The 23,052-nt window shown below is 32.6% G+C and overlaps 2 protein-coding genes across 2 annotated transcripts; both read right to left on the bottom strand.

The window, feature by feature from the left end:
• Window positions 1-17,624: 17,624 nt before the first annotated feature.
• LOC127137417 (uncharacterized mitochondrial protein AtMg00810-like) lies at window positions 17,625-18,206 on the bottom strand. Its single transcript, XM_051063881.1, has one exon. The coding sequence runs from the start codon at window positions 18,204-18,206 to the stop codon at window positions 17,625-17,627; it is 582 nt and encodes a 193-aa protein (XP_050919838.1).
• A 2,079-nt stretch (window positions 18,207-20,285) lies between these two features.
• On the bottom strand, window positions 20,286-21,010 carry LOC127137416 (uncharacterized). Its single transcript, XM_051063880.1, has 2 exons — window positions 20,672-21,010; window positions 20,286-20,576 (listed from the first exon to the last, which is right to left on the bottom strand). The coding sequence occupies exons 1-2, from the start codon at window positions 21,008-21,010 to the stop codon at window positions 20,286-20,288; spliced, it is 630 nt and encodes a 209-aa protein (XP_050919837.1).
• Window positions 21,011-23,052: the final 2,042 nt, after the last annotated feature.

Below are 23,052 nucleotides of genomic sequence, written 5' to 3'. Positions count from 1 at the left end.
AACTAGGGTTACTAGAATAGGATAAAATACTAAAATACCCTATAACAAACTTAGGGGCTAAGAAAATAGTACAACTAATAAATATGAATTACTTCTAATACCATCCCTTAATTCATATTCCATCAAAACTTGTAACACCAATTCCATCCCTTAATCTGAGAAATTGATTAGTCTTGATAGCTTTCGTCAGAACATCTACCAACTGTTTCTGAGTGCTGCAGTGTACAACTTCTAACACTCCCCTCTGAACTTGATGTCTCAGAAAATGATACTTGGTCTCAATGTGCTTGCTTCTCCCATGCAACACTGGGTTTCTGGCAAGATTGATTGCAGACTTGTTGTCAATCATCAACTTCAGAGGTTTGTTTACTTTAATCTTCAGATCCTGCAATAGATTCAGAATCCACACAGCTTGGCATGCAGTAACAACACCTGCAATGTGTTCAGCTTCACAAGTTGACAACGCCACAACAGGTTGCTTCTTGGAACACCAAGAAATGGGACCTCCCAGAAATTTGAATAAGTACCCAGACGTACTTCTTCTGTCAACTCTGTCTCCACACCAATCAGAATCTGAATAACTCAGAAGTTCTGACTCATCCTTTCTTCCAGAAGGAAATAATACTCCATACTTCAGAGTTCCCTTGATATACCTCAGAATCCTGACAGCAGCTTGGTAATGGGACCACTTAGGTTTACTCATGAACCTACTAACCATCCCAACTGAATAGCAAATATCAGGTCTGGTATTGCACAAATACCTCAGAGAACCAACCAACTATTTGAAGGTTGTAGCGTCCACATCCTTTCCATCAGAGTCAGAATCCAGTTTCTGATTTGTATCAGAAGGTGTGACAGCAATCTTACAATTCTTCAGATTAAATCTCTTTAGAAGTTCTAATTCATACTTGAGCTGATGCAAAATAATACCTTTCTCAGAATATCTGAACTCCATCCCTAGAAAGTATGTCATTTTGCCTAGATCAGTCATTTCGAATTCACTCATCAGAACTTTCTTGAACTTGGCTATCTCCTATTCAGAACTTCCAGTCAGCAGTATATCATCAACATATAAACATACCAGAGTCATATTTCCTTTAGAAGTATGCTGAACATAGACACCGTACTCCATCTCACATTTCTGAAAGCCTTGCTTCTTGAAAAATGAATCAATCTTCTGATTCCAAGCTCTGGGTGCTTGTTTCAATCCATATAGAGCTTTGTATAATCTGTACACCATCCCTTCCTGATTCTTTTTCACAAATCCAGGAGGTTGTGACACGTAAACTTCTTCTTCTAATGGACCGTTCAGAAATGCAGATTTTACATCTAAATGCATCAGAGGCCAATTCCTGTTAGCAGCTATTGCAATCACCATTATGATTGTTTCATGTCTTGCTACAGGTGCAAACACTTCAGAGTAATCCAGCCCAGGTTTCTGTAGAAATCCTCTGGCTACCAACCTTGCTTTATGTTTGCCAATTGAACCATCTGGCTTTAACTTCTGCTTGAAAACCCATCTGACGCTGATGGCTTTCTTGTCTTTTGGAAGTTCTGTCAGCTTCCAAGTCTTGTTTCTCTCTATAGCATCAAGTTCTTCTTTCATGGCCTTCAGCCAGAGCTTCTGCTTAAGAGCCTCTTCTGTACTTATGGGTTCAGAGTCTACTAATATGGCACACTGAATAACTTCTCCTTCAGAGTCTACTTCAGTGTCTTGCAGCATGTCAAATTCTGCATATCTTTTGGGGATGTTTCTGATTCTTTGTGGTCTCTGAACTTGTTCAGAGTCTTGAGCTTCATAGTTTCTAGCTTCAGATGGCTGACATCCTTCAGAGCTTTGACCATCTTCAGGGTCTGGCATATTTCCAGAGTCTAAATTGTCACCAGAATCTGGATTACCATCAGAGTCTGGGTCATCAGAGTCTGGATCATCAGAGTCACCTTCATCTTCTGAGTCTTCTCCAGAGTCAGAATCACTATCAGAATCAGAGTCAACGTCAGAGTTTACTCCAACTTCAGAAATTCTTAACTCTGACCTTTCTTCAGAAGTTCTAACATCATAATCAGATTGAGACTTATCCCAATTCCAAAATTATGATTCCTTCACAATCACATCTCTGCTGAATTCAATTTTATTGGTTTCTGGACAATAGAGCTTGTATGCACCTGTACTGTGGTACCCTATCAGAATCATCACTTTGCTTCTATCATCCATCTTCTGTCTTCTGGCTTCTGGAACATGTTTATAGCAAACAGAACCAAACACCTTCAGATGACTAACACTTTGCTTATCTCCAGTCCACTTCTGTATTGGAATTATTTCCTTCAACTTCTTCGTAGGACATCGGTTGAGTACATACGTTGCAGTGGAAACAGCTTCTCCCCAGAGCTTCTGAGGAAGTTTCTTCTCCTTTAGCATGCTTCTCACCATATCAAGCAAAGTGCGGTTTCTTCTTTCAGCAAGACCATTGTGTTGAGGGGTATAAGGAGCAGTAACCTCATGCTCAATTCCATTCTCTTCACAGAACTTCTGGAACTCTTTGGAGTTATACTCACCTCCACCGTCAGTTCTAAGAATCTTCAACTTCTGACCACTCTGATTCTCAGCCTTCATTCTGAACTTCTTGAATTCATCAAACACCTCGTGTTTAAACTTAATAAGGGATACTCATGTCATTCTTGTGAATTCATCAACAAATAACACAAAGTATTTATTCCCTCCAATCGATGCTACTGGAAATGGACCACACACATCAGAATGTACAACTCCCAAGGCATGTTTTGCTCTTGGAGCAGTTTCTGACGCAAATGGCAATCGTGGTTGTTTTCCTTCCATGCAAACTTTGCATGACTTTTCAGGCTTCTTAATTGCAGGAATTCCATGTACCAACTTCTTTGAATTCAGATGTTTTAAGCTTCTGAAATTCAAATGACCAAATCTTCTGTGGCACAGCTCACTCTCCTTCTCAGCACTTATTGCACTAAGACATTCTGAGTCTGCAGTTCTGACATTCACCTTGAATGTTCTATTCCTTCCCTGTTCTGACTCCATAATCAACTTCTGATTGCAGTCATACAGCTTCAGAAGATTGTCCTTCATGGTAACTGAAAAACCTTTCTCAATTAATTGTCCCACACTCATCAGATTGCTTTTGATGCCAGGTACATACCACACGTTCTGAATCAATGTTGTTTTCCCATTGTTCAGAATCACTCTGACATTTCCCATACCTTCTGCATTAAGATATTTGTCATCAGCACATCTGATCTTTGTCCTCTTTTCAGAGTCAAAGTCAACCAGCCATTTCTTGTTTCCAGTAAGATGATTTGAACAGCCAGTGTCCATATACCACCAGTCTATCAGATCCATATCATCAGATTCAGAGGCCATCAATAGCATAGATTCATCATCAGAACTTCTGGCTATATTTGCTTCTTTTGATTTTCTCTCCTTGTTTGACCAACAGTCTCTAGCAAAGTGACCAAACTTCTTACAACAGTAACATTGGATCTTCTTCTTGTCATACTTCTCTTTTCCCTTTTGAGCATTCTTTTATCTATCAGAGGTTGAGCTTTCTGACTTCTGACCACCATCATATCTTCTCCTGGCTTCTGACTGCTTCTGATACCTACTATCAGAAGTTGCTTTCAGAGCCTGCTGCTCTACTTCCCTTTCAGAAGTTCTCTCAGTCAAACGCAACTCTTGCGCTTCTAGACTGCTCTGCAGCTCTTCAATTCTCATGGTGCTCAGATCTTTGGAATGTTCTATTGCTACCACAATGTAATCAAATTGAGAGGTAAGGGATCTCAATACCTTCTCCATGATTGTTTCTTCAGAAATAGTTTCTCCACACGCTTTCATCTCATTAGTGATCAGAATCGCTCTGGAGATGTATTCAGAAACTTTCTCATTATTCTTCATGTTGAGATTCTCATATTGCTTTCTCAAGGACTGAAGCTTCACCTTCTTCACTGATGCGTCACCACCATAACATCTAACCAGTATGTCCCACGCAGCCTTTGCTGTCGTTGAATCTGCAATCTTCTCAAACACATTTACATCAACACATTGATGAATGAAGAACAATGCTTTCTGATCCTTCTTCCTTACTTCCTTCTGCGCGTTTTTCTGTTCATCCGTCGCATCTGCTGCTACCGGAACATAACCATCAGTGACAAGATCTAGAACATCTTGAGCACCGAACAGTACACGCATTTGGATCATCCAACGATTCCAGTTTTTACCGTCAAATACTGGAAGTTTGGTGTTCATGTTGCTGTTTTCGTTCATCTTTCTACCTTGCACAGTACACTCAGATTTCTCACAGTGTTTCCCAACCCACAGAATTAAAATTCTGATCAGATTTTGTTCAAGATTCAACACGAATCTAAGAATCAAAATCAAACACACAAGACCTCACGTTCACTCGTGTTTCCCGTGTTTCCCAATGAATCCGAACCGGGGCTCTAGATACCAATTGTTTGTGCAAAGGTAGAATAAATGATGAACGGAAATATTCTATTAAGAGAATGACGGCTAAAAAACATGATAAAAGTTACAATGATTGTCACCCTATTTATAAGCTAAAACTAGGGTTACTAGAATAGGATAAAATACTAAAATACCCTCTAACAAACTTAGGGGCTAAGAAAATAGTACAACTAATAAATATGAATTACTTCTAATAAAAATATGTATAGGTTCTCTTGGTAGATGTTTTATGTATCTCGAATGTCATTATAAGTATTGTAAGCATTATATGATTATGTTTTCAAATATGTATAGGTTCTCTTGGTGTACCATTTTGGATATGTGTACATTTAGTTTTGTAAATAACGAAAACTTGATATTCTATGTTTATGTTTTATAAATTTGGTATTTTGTCACAAAATATAAATTTGTAATTTTTGTGTAAGAAAAATGATATAGACCAGTAAATATAAGATTTAAAACAAATTATTAATGACAAAAAATAGGTTATACCCCAAACCGGCGTAAATATTGACTTTTTTCTCTCGGTTATTAACAAAAATCGAGAGGTATGTGACGCGCTACACAGTTTAAAAAAAATGTTGATAGGGATCGAACTAGTGACAATTTCAATTATCTCTTTGGTTATTCGAAAATTGAGGGATAAAGTGGCAAATTTTTATGTCGTTCTTTGTTATCTTGATTGAAAAATCGATGTAAAATCTCCTTCGCGTTTGAGGTAAGATGTATTTTTTATAATAGTGGTAATGTTTTATTCAATTTTATGTTTGATAAATCTAAAATTGTACTTCTGAATTATGGATTGAATTGTTAAATAAACATAATCAATAAAAGAATTAGTTTGGTGATACAATTCCGGATTATTTTTTAATAAAATGAATGATGCCTCATTTACGATCTATTTTGGTGTGCAATAGTCACATTCATAAATGTACTTTTAAAATGTTGAAAGAACAATTTCGAAATTTATTAGAATAACTCTTCACTAAAAATGAAAAGAACGCCTATTTTTTAAATCGGACTCTTATGTGATTGGGTTTTCGCCTTTGGAGGTCTTGCAAAACAAAATTATTGTTTATCCAAATAAAATGCATACGTGATTAGAGGAAGAAAAACGATAGCATGCCAGTTATTTGGGATGCTATTAAACGAGGGTACCATTGGCTAAAGTACATTCCGTGTGTTTCTCTTAATTTCATTCAAATAATAACTATTTCCCATTCTTATAAAAAATATCATATATATTAGTTTTGATTATAAAATTAATATCATTTACTAAAATATTCATATTAATTATAGTTGAACGAGTGATTGAATAAAATACAAATTAAAAAATAAGAATATGATAGTGAAAAAAATAATAATAAATACTACATTGATATTATAAAAGAATAATTATTTTAAAAAAGAGAAAAAAACATAAATGAGATAGACGGATGAAGTATTAAATAAGAGTAGTGTCACTTTTGATATTTTTACGTGAGATATTGAATATTTAAGTGTGTATATATATATATATATATATATATATATATATATATATATATATATATATATATATATATATATATATATATATATATATATATATATATATATATATATATATATATATATATAGAGAGAGAGAGAGAGAGAGAGAGAGAGAGAGAGAGAGAGAGAGAGAGAGAGAGAGAGAGAGAGAGAGAGAGAGAGAGAGAGAGAGAGAGAGAGAGAGAGAGAGAGAGAGAGAGAGAGAGAGAGAGAGAGAGAGAGAGAGAGAGAGAGAGAGAGAGAGAGAGAGAGAGAGAGCGAGAGAGAGAGAGAGAGAGAGAGAGAGAGAGAGAGAGAGAGAGAGAGAGAGAGAGAGAGAGAGAGAGAGAGAGAGAGAGAGAGAGAGAGAGAGAGAGAGAGAGAGAGAGAGAGAGAGAGAGAGAGAGAGAGAGAGAGAGAGAGAGAGAGAGAGAGAGAGAGAGAGAGAGAGAGAGAGAGAGAGAGAGAGAGAGAGAGAGATATAGAGATACTATGCACTATCCGTGTAAAAAAAATTACATTGTAGATTCATCACCATCACCCGTTTGGATTACTTTATATATTTTTAAAATAAAAGTCAAACTTATTTTAATATCCAATGTCTAGGATTAATTGACGGTGTAAAATCGTTTTAAACTGTCAGTGTATTTCAATTATATATATATATATATATATATATATATATATATATATATATATATATATATATATATATATATATATATATATATATATATATTCAAAATGTGTGTAAAAGGTAAAGAAAATGAAAAAAAAAAAACACAATATTATATTTGAATGTTTAAATACAATTTTTGTTGAAAAGAAGCGAAAAATATATGTTATTGTCAGGATGAATGAGTGACATGACATGACAAATATGGAATATATGTCCCATTCATTCTCTCTAATAAGTTAAAGAAAACGAGGTTTCGAGGCAGTTTCATGCTTTTTGTTTGTATCTTCATTATGTGTTTTTATCACAACCATGTTATAATAATATTGCAATTAATGTTTAGAAGGTCCACTTGATGCTATACGACAATAGCTTAGTCATATTGTACAAATTGTACTCTTCATGAGTAGGCAATAGAGGAATGACAAACTGGCAATTTCAGCCTCATATAAACCTGCTTTACAACTACAAAGAAAATGGAATGGGTGAGATAAATATTTTTGAACTTACAAAATTAAAATAGTGATTAAGTATGATTAGCGGACATGTATGTTTTATTTAAGTTTGTCCTATAAAAGTTCTAAAAGAAGGGAAAGATGGGATAAGATAAGATAAGATGAACATAATTGAAGAAAACGAGTAAAGTTCGACATCCCTATATCTTTTAATTCTAAAATTACAGAAGTTTATATAAATATTTGTGCTCTAAAAAATCTACGAAGAAAATGAGATGAGGTGAAACGGACCTATTAGAAGGTGAGAGTCTAAATTCTTGAATATGTCTATTTTAGTTCAGAAGTGTATCATTAAAATACGAATAAGACAAACATATAAAACACGCTGAATCTATTTTATAACTCTCAATCATGAAAAATAAATATGATATGGAGCGGACTTAAAAATACTTCATCTTTTTTATTTAAACTGATAAATATTTATGACTTCACAAAAAAAAACGGATATATTAAAAAATATGAATATAAAATTTTAATTTGTAGATGAAAAAGTGTAGTAAACCGGTCCTATAAATCTTATAAAATATCATATATTAGTTGAATCTCGTTGTAGAATCCCATGTATATTGTGTGGTCTATTTATTTTCCAATATACATAAAGCTAATCAATAATTTATTTATTTTCTTTTCAACGGTCCATATTACATTGGAGTATGTTTTATCAATTAAACCAAATTTGGTTTTCAAAATAGTATCTTTCTATCTCATTTATCTGTCTAAGCAAAACAAGACTTGAACACGCAACTGTCAACTTTTGAGCCTATTTTGAAAATTTTGGTAATTATCACTCTTTCATGACAATCACATTAAGTTATTTACAAAATCTTTTATTAATCATTCAAAATAGACCATTATAATTAATGATGATTAAATCTATTAAGATAAAATTCATTCAATCAATAAAAAATATATTCAATTCATTTATCTTATAAAGGTAAGTCAATAAATTAAACTAAATCCATACATTTGTATTTATGAATTAATTCAATCCTTCCAATATATTTTAATGATTTAATAAATTATTTTAATTTATATTATATTATATTTAAAAAATTTAATTAAAAATTAATTATTTTATGTAAAATATAAAAAGGCAATTTTTAAAAAAAAATCATCTTTATCCGGATAAAACAAAAAATGGGGTTTTCCAAAAATGAAAAAAAAATCGGGTTTTGGAAAATACAAAACCTCAATTTTATTTCAGAAAAAAATCATTTTTTATAAAAATACAATTTCTTTTTTTGAAATTAAAAAAAAACGATTTTTTCAAAATATTTCCAAAAAATACCAAAAATTGATTTCTTTTTTCTAATACATACAAAAAATCATTAAAAATTGATGTCATTCCGTAATTAAAAAAAATGATGTTTTTGGATAAAAAAGTCAATTTTTTCAATATAAAAAATGATTATTTTTAAAAATAAAAAAAATAATTTTTTGAAAATATGTGAAAAAAAAATTCAAAATTAATTTTAAAAAATCAAAAATCAAAAACAATTTTTTTATTGATGAATATCTATCAAAAAAATGGTAATTTATGAATTTGATGATATCCTTAATAGATTGGATCGAATATTTTTTTTAAAAAAAATTAATAGATTGTTACCGGATTAATAAAAAAATTTATCGATCTATTAGTAATCCTATTCATATCCATTTTATCATTCCTAATTATGATAAATGAGTACACACTTATTTTTGAACTTGAATTCAGCATATGACATTTACTACTATCAATATTATTTTAATTTGACCAAGTCAATACATACTATTACTTAAATGGGTTAAATATAGTTGTGTTTATTCAAAATATTTTAAATTTTATTTTAAAAAATTTCTTTTAAAAATGATTTTTTAAAACAAAATTATCTACACTTCTAGTCTCAATTACAACTTTGACGGTTTTTATAAATTAAGAATTCAATTTAGTAACGATTTTAGTGACGGTTTATTATTTAACGATCGAATTAACGATAATTTTAATAATAATTTATTATTTAACTATTGAATTAATGATAATTTTAATGATGTTTTTAATATTAACGAATAAATATGTTAAAAGAAAACTTTAAAGTAGTTATTTTTTAATGAAAATATTTTAAGAGACTAAAAATAAAATTTAAAATATTTTGAAGGGTAACAAATAAATTTTTTTAGTGTAAAATATGTTGAGAGACCAATTATTAGATAATTATAATAATATTACATAGTTTTAGTAGAGCTTTCCATAACAAGTGCTATGGAATGGTCTACCTTTTTTATAGCCTTACACAAGATCACTGATGTTATAAAATGATATGTTTTTTTAATTCAAACTATTTAAATTTAGGATTACTTTATTTTAATTTTCTTTAAAAGATTTTTATAATATTATATGTTTTTGTTTTAAAAAGTTTATAATAAAAATTTTAATAAATTTTTTGAATAAAAAGATTTATTTAAATAATTATTTTTAAAATATTATCTTAAATATTTTATGATTTTACTATAACTTTTTTTTAGATATCAAAATTTTTAAAAAAAAACTATTTTATTTTGAAACTATTTCAAATAATTTATCATAAAAATTATTTTTTAAATATATTTATTTGAAAAAATTATTATTTCAATTATTTTTTAATATATATTTATTTTACTGAATATTAAAATTAATCTTTTAATTTATAAAAAAAAACAAATTTAAAAAAGTTTGAATATTTAAAAAATATATTCGTAAAAATTATTTTCTAAATACAAAACAAAAACTATTTTTTTTAAACCTAGAACAAACAAACCCTTAATCATATTAAAATATGAGATAAAATTAGTAAAAAATGTTGAGAGAAATTTCATTTTTTATTAAAGAAGATCGTCAATTTTATATTGTTTTTATAAACTACTACCTTCTTTTTCATTATTTATAAAATTTATCATCTTACTAGAAATTATAAGAGTTCGTTTTTGGACAGAGTCCGGATTAAACAAGTTAAGGAATTGTTCATTACACATATATGTTTTTATAAGTTTTATCAAATTGAAAAAATATTGTTTTTCCATTTTTAGAAAATATCTTTATACATATCTTAATTAATTAATTTTAAAATCTCCCGAAAAATAATTTTTGATAATCTTTGATAATTGGGAATTATGTTGGACGGTCTTCCTCAATGTTTAAAATTGAATCAAATCGGATGGTCGAATTTATTGAGTCGAAAATCGAAAAAGACATTAGTCTTATCTAATTATTCGATCAGATAAATTATTGAATCAGTGAAAACCGATCAGAATCGATCAAAACCGATAAATCGGCGGGTTAAATGGGTGTCTTTTTTTCCTAAAAAATGATGGTATTTTTAATATTTTTTTTTAATATTTTTTTTTTAAAAATAAAATTATATTATAAATAGATTTTGTTCAAAACATTTTTTTAGAAATTAAATTTTTGAGACACCGCTGGTTATTTTGTTATCGAGTTTAAGTTACAATTAAATTTTGTTTAAATTTTATTTGGATTTGTATTTTGTTGTATGTAATGACTATGTTAAAATTTTGATTTAAAGAATGAACATGTAAAACTATGATTTTTTTGAATTTTTGAATTTTTTTTTAGATATTGTGATATTTTTAGATATTTAGTCATTCTGGTTTAATCATGTTATCTAGTTTAATCTAATTTAGCCATTCGATCAGTGACTCAGTGGTTTGATCAATAGACCAATAACCAAGTAGCCTCGTTGATTTGATGACCGGTTCGATTTTTAAAACATTTGATACCAACCATCTCTCCTCCTACTATAGCCAAGAAGTTCAAACATCTCAAAACCAAAACCTTCAACAACCATATGTCTACCAAACACCACAACAATCATTTCAACCTTTCCTCGACGCATCATTTACACCATTGTCTCCCTTCAATCGTCCTGGTCGCCCTCCAACAACTCAAACATAGCCCAACTACTCTGGCATGGGTCATGAACTCAGCTATGGCGGTACCCCTTCGATGCATACACTAGACTACGCTGATTTTTATGACTATCTCAGGCAATCTTCTGCAGTTGGTGGTGATGTTTCTGGGCCCTCAGATACTTAAACACCTGGGGTGAATTATCAACATGGGTTAGGGCCACGAGTTCGGGTAGCTAGGGGATGTGGGACCGGAGGTCGGTTAGGTGATCTCGTTCATTGACATTAGTCTTTTTTGTGTAAACGCGTATTAATATTAATATGAATTGGTCTGATTTCGACTTTATCTAAAATATACAATATTTTTTATAAAAAATACGAAACACACGCAGGTGCCAGACCAATTGGCGCCTCCTTTAAAACCTAACACACAGGCGCCAATTGGATTGGCAGCACTAGGTGCACTAGCCAATCCAATTGGCGCATCCTCTCTAAGTTTAAGAGCAGGCGTCAATTCATCTGGCGCATCCTCTTCAAAGTGGGGTATTTTGGGGAAAAATTTGAAAAGTAAATTATTTTGGGAATTGTTTTGAAAAATAGGGTTATTTGTGTAAAAAAATTCCAAATTGATCATCCTTAATTCTGCAATGCCTATTAAATTTTATGATTTTATTGTCTTTACACACTATTTGGTAATATAATCATAATATTTTATTCAAGTTATATATTGGTTGTAAATTATAAACTCTCGTTTTGAAGCTTCTTTTCTCTCTCTTCTATTCTTCTAAGGTGGTGGGTTCTCTCACTTCTCTCTTCTACTCTTTCGTTCTCTGATTTCTCTCTTCTACTCCTTATATGCCTTTTCTCTTCTCCTCCGTTCTCTTCTTTTCTCTTATGTTCTTCTCTGTTCTTCTCTTCTCCACCGGATATGAAATCGAAACCACCGAATCTGAAATCGGAACTATCAGATATGAAATCGGAACCACGGGACCTGAAATCGAAACTATTGATCATATGTTTATACCACAAACCTTTCAAAATGCTTTAGTTTTGGGGTTTACTATCACAGTTTCACATTCAAACACCACATGTGACAACTGCATGGATGAAGTTAGGGTTACCTCTGGATGGGTTGCTAGTCGCTCCTGCCATGCCACTGTCGACTCTTAGGGCTTCAACTAATGTTGTTCATTGTAGAACTCTCATTTTTGTTGTTATTCAAATGTGCTCATTTATGGTTGCGTTGATGGTTTCATTTTCAAGAATTTAGAAGGTAGTGAGCACGATTGAGTTTATTCCCAAAGTTGAATGGGATTTTGAAGGGATTCGTTATTTTGAAAATTGGTAACAAAACTTATGATTCGTGTTTATATCGTGGTTCAACATGGTTCTTTAATGGTTAAGACAAAGTTTCGAACTTGTAATGTGTGTGTGTGTGTGTGTGTGTGTGAATAATAGAAAATGTAGGACTTAAATTTTTTACAAGTATTTGGAATTTCCAAAATAGTATGTGTCGACCTAAGACATGAGTGTGTCCCATCCATAGAAGCATTTTAGCTTCTATGTGTTGACATAAGACAATCGATGCATCAACCTCAAGCAAGTAGAGATTTTGGTTTTGCCAAAGGTTCACCATGCGACGACCACAAGTGGGCATGTGTCGACCTAAACATGTTATATGTCGAACTAAAGAGCTTGTGTGTCGACACATAGAAGACAACAACTTTGGTTTTGTAAACCTTCAGTATGTGTCGATCTATAGCTTGGATGTGTTGACCTTTAACCTAGTTTTTCACATAAAAACTCAATTTTAACTTGTAAAAATGTTTCTAACCTGATTTTAAGTATTCTAAGATGAAAATACACATATAGACATAGAGGATAAGATCCAATATACACAAATACTAAGCGTCTTGGTTATGACATCATTTAAAACATTTCTAAAAGCATAGTGCATTCATATACTCCCCCCTTTTTTTATGATGGCCAAATGTACGAAGTATTTGATGTCTTGATCATAGCTCCCCCTGAATATGTGCACCTTAAATACTTCGATCTTGTATGAACTTCTCCCCTTTTGAAAACATCAAAAAGAGATAAAGTCAAAAACATGAGAAGTATCATGTAAAACTTACAAAAACATATATAACACTCAGAGGCATTGCAAAGATAAATTGATCAATATTAACGTGCACTCACATATCATTAGAATGACGTTAAAGTGAAGATTTCCTAAACTTAAATTAACATGCAATTTAGACAAAATGTTGTGAAATTCATTACAAATATATCATTACAATGTCAAAAGATAAAACATGAAGACAAAACATAAAAACATGAAAGTAGTATCCAAGACCTTGTCCACAATCAATGTAACTAATGTCTAAAACCCCCAATTTGCCTCATTTCTACCCCTAGTTTCTGGTCTCCTACCTCGATACCAAGTCATACCTTCGTTTCCTTACCCGACATCCAGAAAGTCACACATCTCCTAGTAAAATTACATGTAATGATGGTGACTCTCATTTTCAAAAGCAATCATGTTGTTCATGCCGGTTATAGTGGAACCATGGTGGAATGCCGTGTCTTGGAGAATTTGATTAAACTGATTAGTGGAATATGTGACAAAGCTGTGAAAGTTGGTGTCTTGGGCATTCATGTGTTCTTGAACTAATCAGAAGTGTTCCTCTTGAGCCGCTTCAAACGCGTCACGCCTATGTGACTCCTCTTAGTGGAACTCGTGCTTCTCAACATGTATGTTCTCTAGCATGGTGATAATCTAATATTCGTCACCACTCGAGTCAATTCCAGGGTTATTCCTATATGTCGTGACATGTTAAGTCCAAGAATTTTATGGTCATTAACCCTATCCTTGTGGATCTTCGTGTTGCTTTTCATCAAGTGGCCACCCTCATCATCCCCATTGTTTGTATCAACCATCTATGTACCAACATGGTGAGCTTGGTCATTAACCGATTGCTATTCAACATTGATTGAAGAAAATTCACGTGGATCATCATAATTGTAAATGACCTTACTTGAACCCTTCACTTGATAAGAGTACACTTTGTTGGTATTAAAATGATACCACATTTTGGTCATGGTGATTTTCTTAAATTCGTGTGACGAACCGGGTGAAATATGAAGTAGATTGGACACACCAATACAAAAATACTTGATATCTGTTGTGATTATGGAAGCATAACACAAAGAAGATCCTCTATTACAATCCTTAATAGCAAACGTTCTTGCTACAGTATAGTGTTGCCAATTTATCTTAATCTTGTTTAGAAGAATGTAGATAAGATGTACTTCAGCATGGTTTATCTGTGAATGACCACCTTTCTTTTTACATAGTACATGAGTAACAATCCAATGAAGAATGTGAGGATCCCTTTTCAAGTATCCCGTGGTCAACCTGTCCAAGTTGTCATCCGGCCTTGGTGCTTTAAGAATTGAATTCAAGTTAACCTTCCAATCAAAATCCTGATGAAGGGCATGATCAATCAAGGTGGTTTGATTACGAAGGATGGTAATACCAAATAATTCCTTCCATAAGTCCTCCATAACCATATATGTACTTTTTCCCATCTTGAATTTAAAGGTAGAGCCACCCATGGATCCCAACCCAGAATAGAAAACCCTTATCAAATCTTCATTGTAGTTGGTGGAGAGTTTCAAACACGAATTTATATGTTGATACTCCATAAGACGTGTAATTTTCAGGATGTGTAACCGAGCAACAACTTTAGGCTCATACACGTGTTGTTTCATGACAATCTGACTTTTGAAATTCTTCTCAAATTCATCAACATAGGAAGGATGTATGAGTGAAAGGGAACTTACTGATGCATAAGAGGATGTACCCACAACACCTTTACCCTTGTTTAACTTAAGATCCGTGTGAAATTCAGATAAAAGGGTATGCATAATAGGTGGTTGATGAAATGTGTGAAATAGAAGGTTAGGAGTTTGAGTGATATATGAGATACCCACTAACCCAAATTAGGATAATTGATTTCTAAACATACAAAGATGAAAAGAGTATAAGAAAACAAGTGAGAATTTGAAATGGGTGATAATGGGGTTTTATGAAGAATGAAGTTAATGTGGTATAATGGAGTGGAGGAAATGAAGAGGTTTTTCTAGGAAAGGGAAAAAGTGTTCTACGTTTTCTAGGAAATGAAGAGATATTGAAATAGGGAAATAAACACGTGGAAAGAAAACAATAGATAAAAGGTCGTATGTGTCGACCTACTAGAGGAAGGAGTCGATCTGAAAATCGAGTTTTTTTTAAAATAAAAAATTTAAGCTATGTGTTGACCTATACGATGTAGGCGTCTACACATACTAAACATAAAAAATAAGAAATTGAGGCTATGTGTCGCCCTCAAGCACCTATGTGTCGACACATACTATACATATTATTATTTTTTAGAAATTTGAAGGCTTTATGTCGACCTCTAAAGGATTGAGTTGAGGCATACAATGTGGACTTGGAAAAATTCATGCAAAAATGCCATTTTTCATGCAAGAGTCGATAAATAACATGCTCAAACTGTAGGAGAATTGCCATCCAAGGCGCAGCGGAATTTAAAATTTTCTCCATTTAGTGATCCTTACGAATGGGCATGATCAGTGATAGAATCGTTACCTCTTGTGGCGATTCAAACCTTTGGTACAGATCTCTGATAATGATCAAAACCTTTGATACAGATCCACGGGGCGATCACGAACGTTGAACGATGACAACGTCTCTACTCAGTCCACACGAACGGATTCCTTCAATCGCAGTGCTAGCTGTTATGAATGAAGGCTTTGAGTGAGAGAGAGAGAGAGAGATACGAAATTCCAACTCTTCAGTTGTGTTTTCTGTCTCAGTGAGTTGAGTGACAATGCTTTTACCCAAGGGGTTCTATTTATAGAACCACTTGTGTGGGCTTCAAGCCAAAAAGCCCACTTAAGTGCATTTTGGCCCATATCTCATAATATGCCAAAATCACTTAAGTATTTGGTACCTTACCATATTTCGTATTCTACTTAAGTACACCGTACCTTACGATGTTCCTTAATTATTCTATCTCTCATCAATCTGTCCTTTGTGTGTGACCCTATAGATTTTCGCGACGTTGGCAATTATATTAAATCACGCATTTAACATAATAAACAGTGAGCGGTATCTAGCAACACATCACTGCTACCCAAGTCACGAAAATGTCATGTGATCTGACAAAACCTCCTGTGATAATAATTATGTGTATAATTACCCCTTTGCCCTTATGTCTATATTGAACACAAGGTATAGACCGTGTCACCCTTGTCCAGTTCAATATTGGGCCCATAGACATTTATCCTGTTACGCAGGATTGACAAATTCCATATAGGACACTCATGTCCCTCAGCATGCTTCGTGGAGTACCCATCAACTGTCTTTATGGTTATCCAGTTACGGACAATGTTGGATCAACAACAAAGCACTCGACTCTACATCTAGGATCCATAGTGGTTTCAGGTCGAAGAGTGGTATACACTATTATCACCATGAGAATAACTTATGACACTTTGCATAACTTTTTATATAGTATTCTCATAGCGGGTCAATCCGGTATAAATATTACTCCTAATATTCATACCTATGTTTAAGACTTGATAACTCTTTATCCATGATCCATGAGATGTGATCATCAGTCTACAAACATAATAGTCTCAATGCTTTAATGTTATCCCACTTCACACTAAAGCTCGACTACGGATACTTTAAGAATAGTATCCTTATGTTTAATGTGTTCTCATGATTAAGTCACACTTAATACATTAAACGGACTATCTATTCCAGGGAATTTATTAATCAACCATAATAAAGAAAATGCCTTTAAATAATTCGATACAAGTACCAAAAGTATTGGCCTCTAGGGCTTACACCAACACAAACATCAATAGCTTCAAAAATACCTCTAATGTGAAGATATAATAGCATGAAACACATATGATAATGACATAATAACATGAAGTCGCTATAAACTTATAGATTGAAAACATATGATTTAACAATGAAATTTTTGGAAGTGAGCATACATGAAATGCATCATTTATCAAATATATCAAACATTTTTGGAACATAAACACGCAATAAAAAAAATCACGAACAAAAAGATAAGTGAAACAATACTACCTCGTAGGATGAGAGACGACAGATGAACTCACATGAAATGGAACTTTCTAATGAAACTTGAATATAATATGAAGAGTGTATATAACAAAATATTTAGGCAAGATTTGAGATATCGAGAATGCCCAATTCCCGTAGAATATTGAAAAATAGCTCAGTCGCAAGAGATTTTGTGAAAATGTCCGCAAGTTGATTTTTCCTATCAACATGTTCAAAAACGACATTGTCTATTTCAACATGGTCGCTCAGCAAATGGTGATGTTTCTCAATGTGTTTAGTACGAGAGTGTAACACCAGGTTTTTGGTTAGGTTAATCTCACTAGTATTATCACAAATTATCGGAATACATTGAAGTTTAATTTCAAAGTCAAGTAGTTATTATTTGAGCAATAAAATTTGAGCACAACAACTACCGGTTGTGACGTATTCTGCCTCGGCAGTTGACAAAGCAATAGAGACTTGCTTCTTGTCATGCCAACTAACTAAGGAGTTTGAAAACATGTGGCAAGTTCCATTAGTACTTTTTCTTTCTGATTTGCAACTAGCAAAATCGAAATCAGAGTAACCAACCAAACTATAGTTTCTAACTTTAGAAAACCAAAGCTCATACTTAGATGTACCATGAAGGTATCTAAGAATGTGCTTTATAGATTTTAAATGTGATTCCTTATGAGCGTATTGATACGGAGCGCACATGTACACACTAAACATAATACCGGACATAGATGCAGTAAGATATAAAATATATCCGATAAAACCTTTATATATTTCGACGTCAAAATCTTTACCACTTTCATCTTTGTCTAAGTTCCCGTTAGTGGGCATTAAAGTGTCGATTGACTTTGCATCTTCCATTCCGAAGCGTTTAAGCAACTCTTGGCAGTATTTTATTTGACACACATACATCCCTTCTTTGAGCTGCTTGATTTGAAGTCCGAGAAAGTAAGTCAACTCTCCCATTAGACTTATTTCAAATTCTCCCTACATTAGCTTTGAGAACTCTTTGACCAATTTAATGTTAGTATAACCAAATATGATATCATCAACATAAATTTAAACGAGAATAATATGTTTTCCTTGACGTTTAATAAAAAGTGTTGTATCAACCTTCCCTTTAGAGTATCCTTAATCAAGTAAGAACTTACTAAGTTGCTTATACCAAGCCCTATGGGTTTTTGTGAGAGCATACAAAGCTCTTTTTAGTTTTAAAACATGGTTAGGATACTCATGATTTTCAAAACCGGGAGGTTGTGAAACATACACTTCTTCAGTTATATAACCAGTAATGAAAGCACTTTTCAAGTCCATTTGAAATCTTTAGAGCATGCAAAAGCTAGTAAAATGCATATAGCGTCGAGTCGGGCAACCAGGGCATAAGTTTCCTCATAATCTATGTCCTTCTCTTGGTTATATCCTTGAGCCACTAGTCAGGTCTTGTTCCTTATTATCACTCTGTTTTCTTCCTAAAAACCCATTTAGTGCATATAACTTTATGATCTCGCGGAGGTAGGAAGAGCTCCCACACATCATTTCTTTTAAATTGATTCAACTCATCTTCCATGGCCATAAGCCAATGCTCATCAATTAAGGCCTCTTTTGCGCTTTTAGGTTCAATTTGAGACACGAATGCAAAAAGATAACAGAAATTACTTATCTTAGAGAGTGTAGTTACACCTTTGGTGATGTCTCCAAGAATGTTATTGAATGAATGGTCTTTGGCAGTTTTCTATGCAAGGTTAAGGTCATCCACTTTAGTTGGAGTTTATTCCTTCTCTTTTTCAAGCTCGTCATCTTCTTCCTTCTCAGGTTTCACTGCCTCGGGATTATCAATTCCTTCTTAGGTGTCTTTGAGTATATCTTCTGAAGATACACCTGTGTCATGAAAAGAAATACCTTTCCCGACATTTCTCGGATAAGATTAATCAAAAGTGACATGCACAGATTCTTCAATAGTAAGTAATCTCTTATTATACACTCTATAATCTTTTCTTGACTGAGAGTAACCAGGGAAGATACCTTCATCAGCTTTCAAATCAAATTTTCCAAGGTTGTCCTTACCATTATTTAATATAAAGCACTTACATCCGAAGACATGAAGATATGATAAATTTGGTTTTCTACCTTTGAGAAGTTCATAAGGTGTTTTGTTTAAAATAGGATGTATAAGTATCCTATTTAAAACATAACACATCGTGCTTATTGCATCCGCCCAAAAGTATTTAGGTAGACTTATCTCATTGATCATAGTACTTGGAAACTCCTCTAAATTTTGGTTTTTACGCTCCACAACACCATTTTGTTGTGGAGTCCTTGTAGCGGAAAAAATATGTTCAATTCCACATTTATCAAAATAATCCTCAAAAAGTTGGTTTTCAAATTCACCTCCATGATCGCTTTGTATTGCAACTATGTTTAAACGCATTTTATATTGGGATAACTTTGCAAAATGTGTGAAAGTCGAAAAAGTCTCATCTTTACTATGCAAAAAGATGGTCCAACAAAATCTAGAATAATCGCCTACAATAACAAAACCATAGTAATTTCCACCTCAACTTTTTGTCCTTGAAGGACCAAAAATATCCATATGGTTGATCAAGATGTCTTGAAATTGAAACAACATTTTTAGATTTAAAAGAGACTCTTGTTTGCTTTCCCATTTGGCATGCGTCACATAAGTGGTCTTTTGAAAATTTAATTTTAGGTAGACCAATACCTAGATCCTTTGAGACCAGATTGTTTAGTAAATTAAATTCCACAAGGGCTAACCAAGAGTCTTCACTCATGGTTACTAAACACTTAGTATTTGTCAATGATACACCATTCAAGTTAAGCATATATATATATATATATATATATATATATATATATATATATATATATATATATATATATATATATATATATATATATATATATATATATATATATATATATATATATATATATATATATATATATATATATATATATATATATATATATATATATCATTTACCCTCAAGCCCTTAAACGATTAATCTTTCTTTTCATTATGTTTAATCAATCAATAACTATCTGTGAAAGTTTTTTAATAGACTTTGTCACATAGTGACTAATGCTAAGTAGATTATGTTTAAGACCTTCAATAAGTATAACATCAGAGACAATAATAGAAGAGAGATTACCTACACTACCTTTCCCAAGCATATCACCCTTATTGTTGTCTCCGTAGGTCATATAACCCTTCTTCTTTTCCACGGAGTCAGTGAATAGGGAAATGTCACCCTTCGTATGCCTTAAACATCCACTATCGAGAAACAACATTCTCTTCATGAAGTCAAGACATTCAACCTACAAGATCAAACAAGAGTGATAGGTATCCACTTTTCATTGGGTCTTTGAGAGTGAGTGGAAACATTATTGCAATTAGGCAACCATTGAAATACACCATTAGGAACCAAGTATCTCCTAAATTTGCATTTAGCAATGGTATGACCTTTCTTGTAACAATAGTGACAAGTTAAGTGATGATGAAAGTGACTTTTGTTATTTGATTCCATTACAACAAATTTGTACTTTTTATTTTGTACGTTTAAAGATTTATTAAATTTTGTTGAATCAATAGCGAAGGTAACTTTTGGTTCTAAAGCCTTGGTCGATTTTTCTTTTAGAGTAATTACTTCTTTTTCCCAAATGTGACAAGTTTCACAACCAAACCAAGAAGACTTCTCATCCTCAATTTTAAATTTTGGAGCGTCTAAAATGGTTTGTTTAAGAGCTTCCATTTGTTTTCCATATCTAAAACCTTGGCTTCTAAGTTTAAACATATTCTTTTATTTGAAGTCAATATTTTAATAACTTCTATGGATTGACCATGTAGGTTTTCAAAAGCAATTTGTAACTCGAAATAAGATATTTTATCAATAGGTTCCTATTTGGAATGACTTACATTCTTATTCTTGTGATTGGCCATGAGGCAAATATTTATCATTTCATCACTTTCATTTGAGCTACACTCATTTGAGGATTCACTATCATTTTCCCATGCGATATATGTAACAACCCAATTTTAGTATTTATTTATTATACTATTATTATTATATTTTATTTTAATTATGTGGAGTGTTAATTAATTAATTGGTTGTTAGGCAGTATAATAACTGATTATATTAATTAATTTGGTGTGTTAATTAATTTGGTTTGATTTATTTGAACTAATTAGAGATATTTAAATATTAGGTCTTATTGGGCATATTAATTAAATTAGAAGTATCATGCTTTAAGCCCAAATAGAATACTAGTATATAAAGGGGAGGAGAGTGTGAATTAGGATTCATTGATCATTTGACAACAATAGAGAAAGAGAAGAGGAAAAGTGAGGAGAAGAGGGGAAGAACAGGAGAGGAGCTAGGGTTTCCAGAAAATTGAAGAGGTAAGGGGGAAATCCTTATTATTATGGGTTAGTATGATCGGGTCAATGGGTAGATGTATGTTTAGGTTTAAATCCCTAATTTGCATGATTTTAGGATTGTTAGATTTTGATGAGTATTCTTGATTTGTGATGATTTAATTATGTTAAAACTGAAAGTTAATCTTAGATGATTATAGTATTGCATGGATTGTAATTTCCTGAACATTTGGCTTTTTACGGAATCGAAGTCGGAGGTCCGGAAGTCCTCCAACGATGAAAACCGCAGAAAATTTTACATGCTGTCCGTCGCAATCGCGAGCCGTTTTTTATGTTTTTCGGTCGGAATCGTTTTGGTCATAATTTTTGATCCGTAAGTCCAAATCGAGTGCCGTTTGAAGCGTTGGACATCTGAAACAGAAGGCTATAACTTTGTTTCAGGAATAAAATAATTTTGGAGATTATTTCATGGACGTTTTTGGGGTTGAAGAAGATGAAAATTATGTTGGAAAATTTAGAAAACAACAACTTTTTAGTAACGCCTTCGTGCACGGCTTTATTCATAACTTTCAACTCGTGAATCATTTTGGGTTGGGGTTTAAGGCATTAGAAAGGTGACTATAATAGATATTATGTGAATGGTATATTTTTTATGAATGTTAAGATGGTAGAGATGATCTTAATTGCATATTATGTGAATGATGTATTTGTTATGAATGTTAAGATGGTAGAGATGATCTTAATTGCATATTATGTGAATGATATATTGTTATGAATGTGTATATGTACCATTGGTGGATTGTGAATGATATATTGTTATGAATGTGTATATGTACCATTGGTGGATTGTGAATGATATATTGTTATGAATGTGTATATGTACCATTGGTGGATTGTGAATGATATATTGTTATGGATGTGTATATGTACCATTGGTGGATTTGTGAATGATATATTGTTATGGATGTGTATATATATCATTGATGGGTAATTCATAGAGTTGAATTATGGTGATATGTGGAATGTTAAGATGGTAGAGATGATCTTAATTGCATATGTGTTGGTATTTGTACATTCATTCATGGCATGGTCGGCTTCATTGTGGAAGCGGTGAAACTGTGGGTTCACATGGTAGCAGACGTTGATCCTTAATTGGAAATAGACGTGGTATTAGACGTTGATCCTTAATTGGAAGTAGGCGTAGCAGACGTTGATCCTTAATTGGAAATAGACGTGGTATTAGACGTTGATCCTTAATTGGAAATAGGCATAGCAGACGTTGATCCTTAATTGGAAATAGACGTGGTATTAGACGTTGATCCTTAATTAGCAATAGGCGTAGCAGATGTTGATCCTTAATTGGAAATAGACGTGGTATTAGACGTTGATCCTTAATTGGAAATAGGCGTAGTAGACGTT

This window comes from Lathyrus oleraceus, chromosome 4 (genome assembly GCF_024323335.1).
Source record: "Lathyrus oleraceus cultivar Zhongwan6 chromosome 4, CAAS_Psat_ZW6_1.0, whole genome shotgun sequence".
Classification (NCBI taxonomy): domain Eukaryota; kingdom Viridiplantae; phylum Streptophyta; class Magnoliopsida; order Fabales; family Fabaceae; genus Lathyrus; species Lathyrus oleraceus.
This window is presented reverse-complemented; position numbering and strand designations above follow the sequence as displayed.

Coding starts and splice junctions, on each gene's coding strand:
- LOC127137417 (XM_051063881.1), bottom strand. CDS start 18,206: ATGGGAGAGTTGACTTACTTTCTCGGACTTCAAATCAAGCAGCTCAAA.
- LOC127137416 (XM_051063880.1), bottom strand. CDS start 21,010: ATGGAAGCTCTTAAACAAACCATTTTAGACGCTCCAAAATTTAAAATT. Junction 20,577..20,671: donor GATACTTGGTTCCTAATGGT/GTATTTCAATGG, acceptor TTGATCTTGTAG/GTTGAATGTCTTGACTTCAT.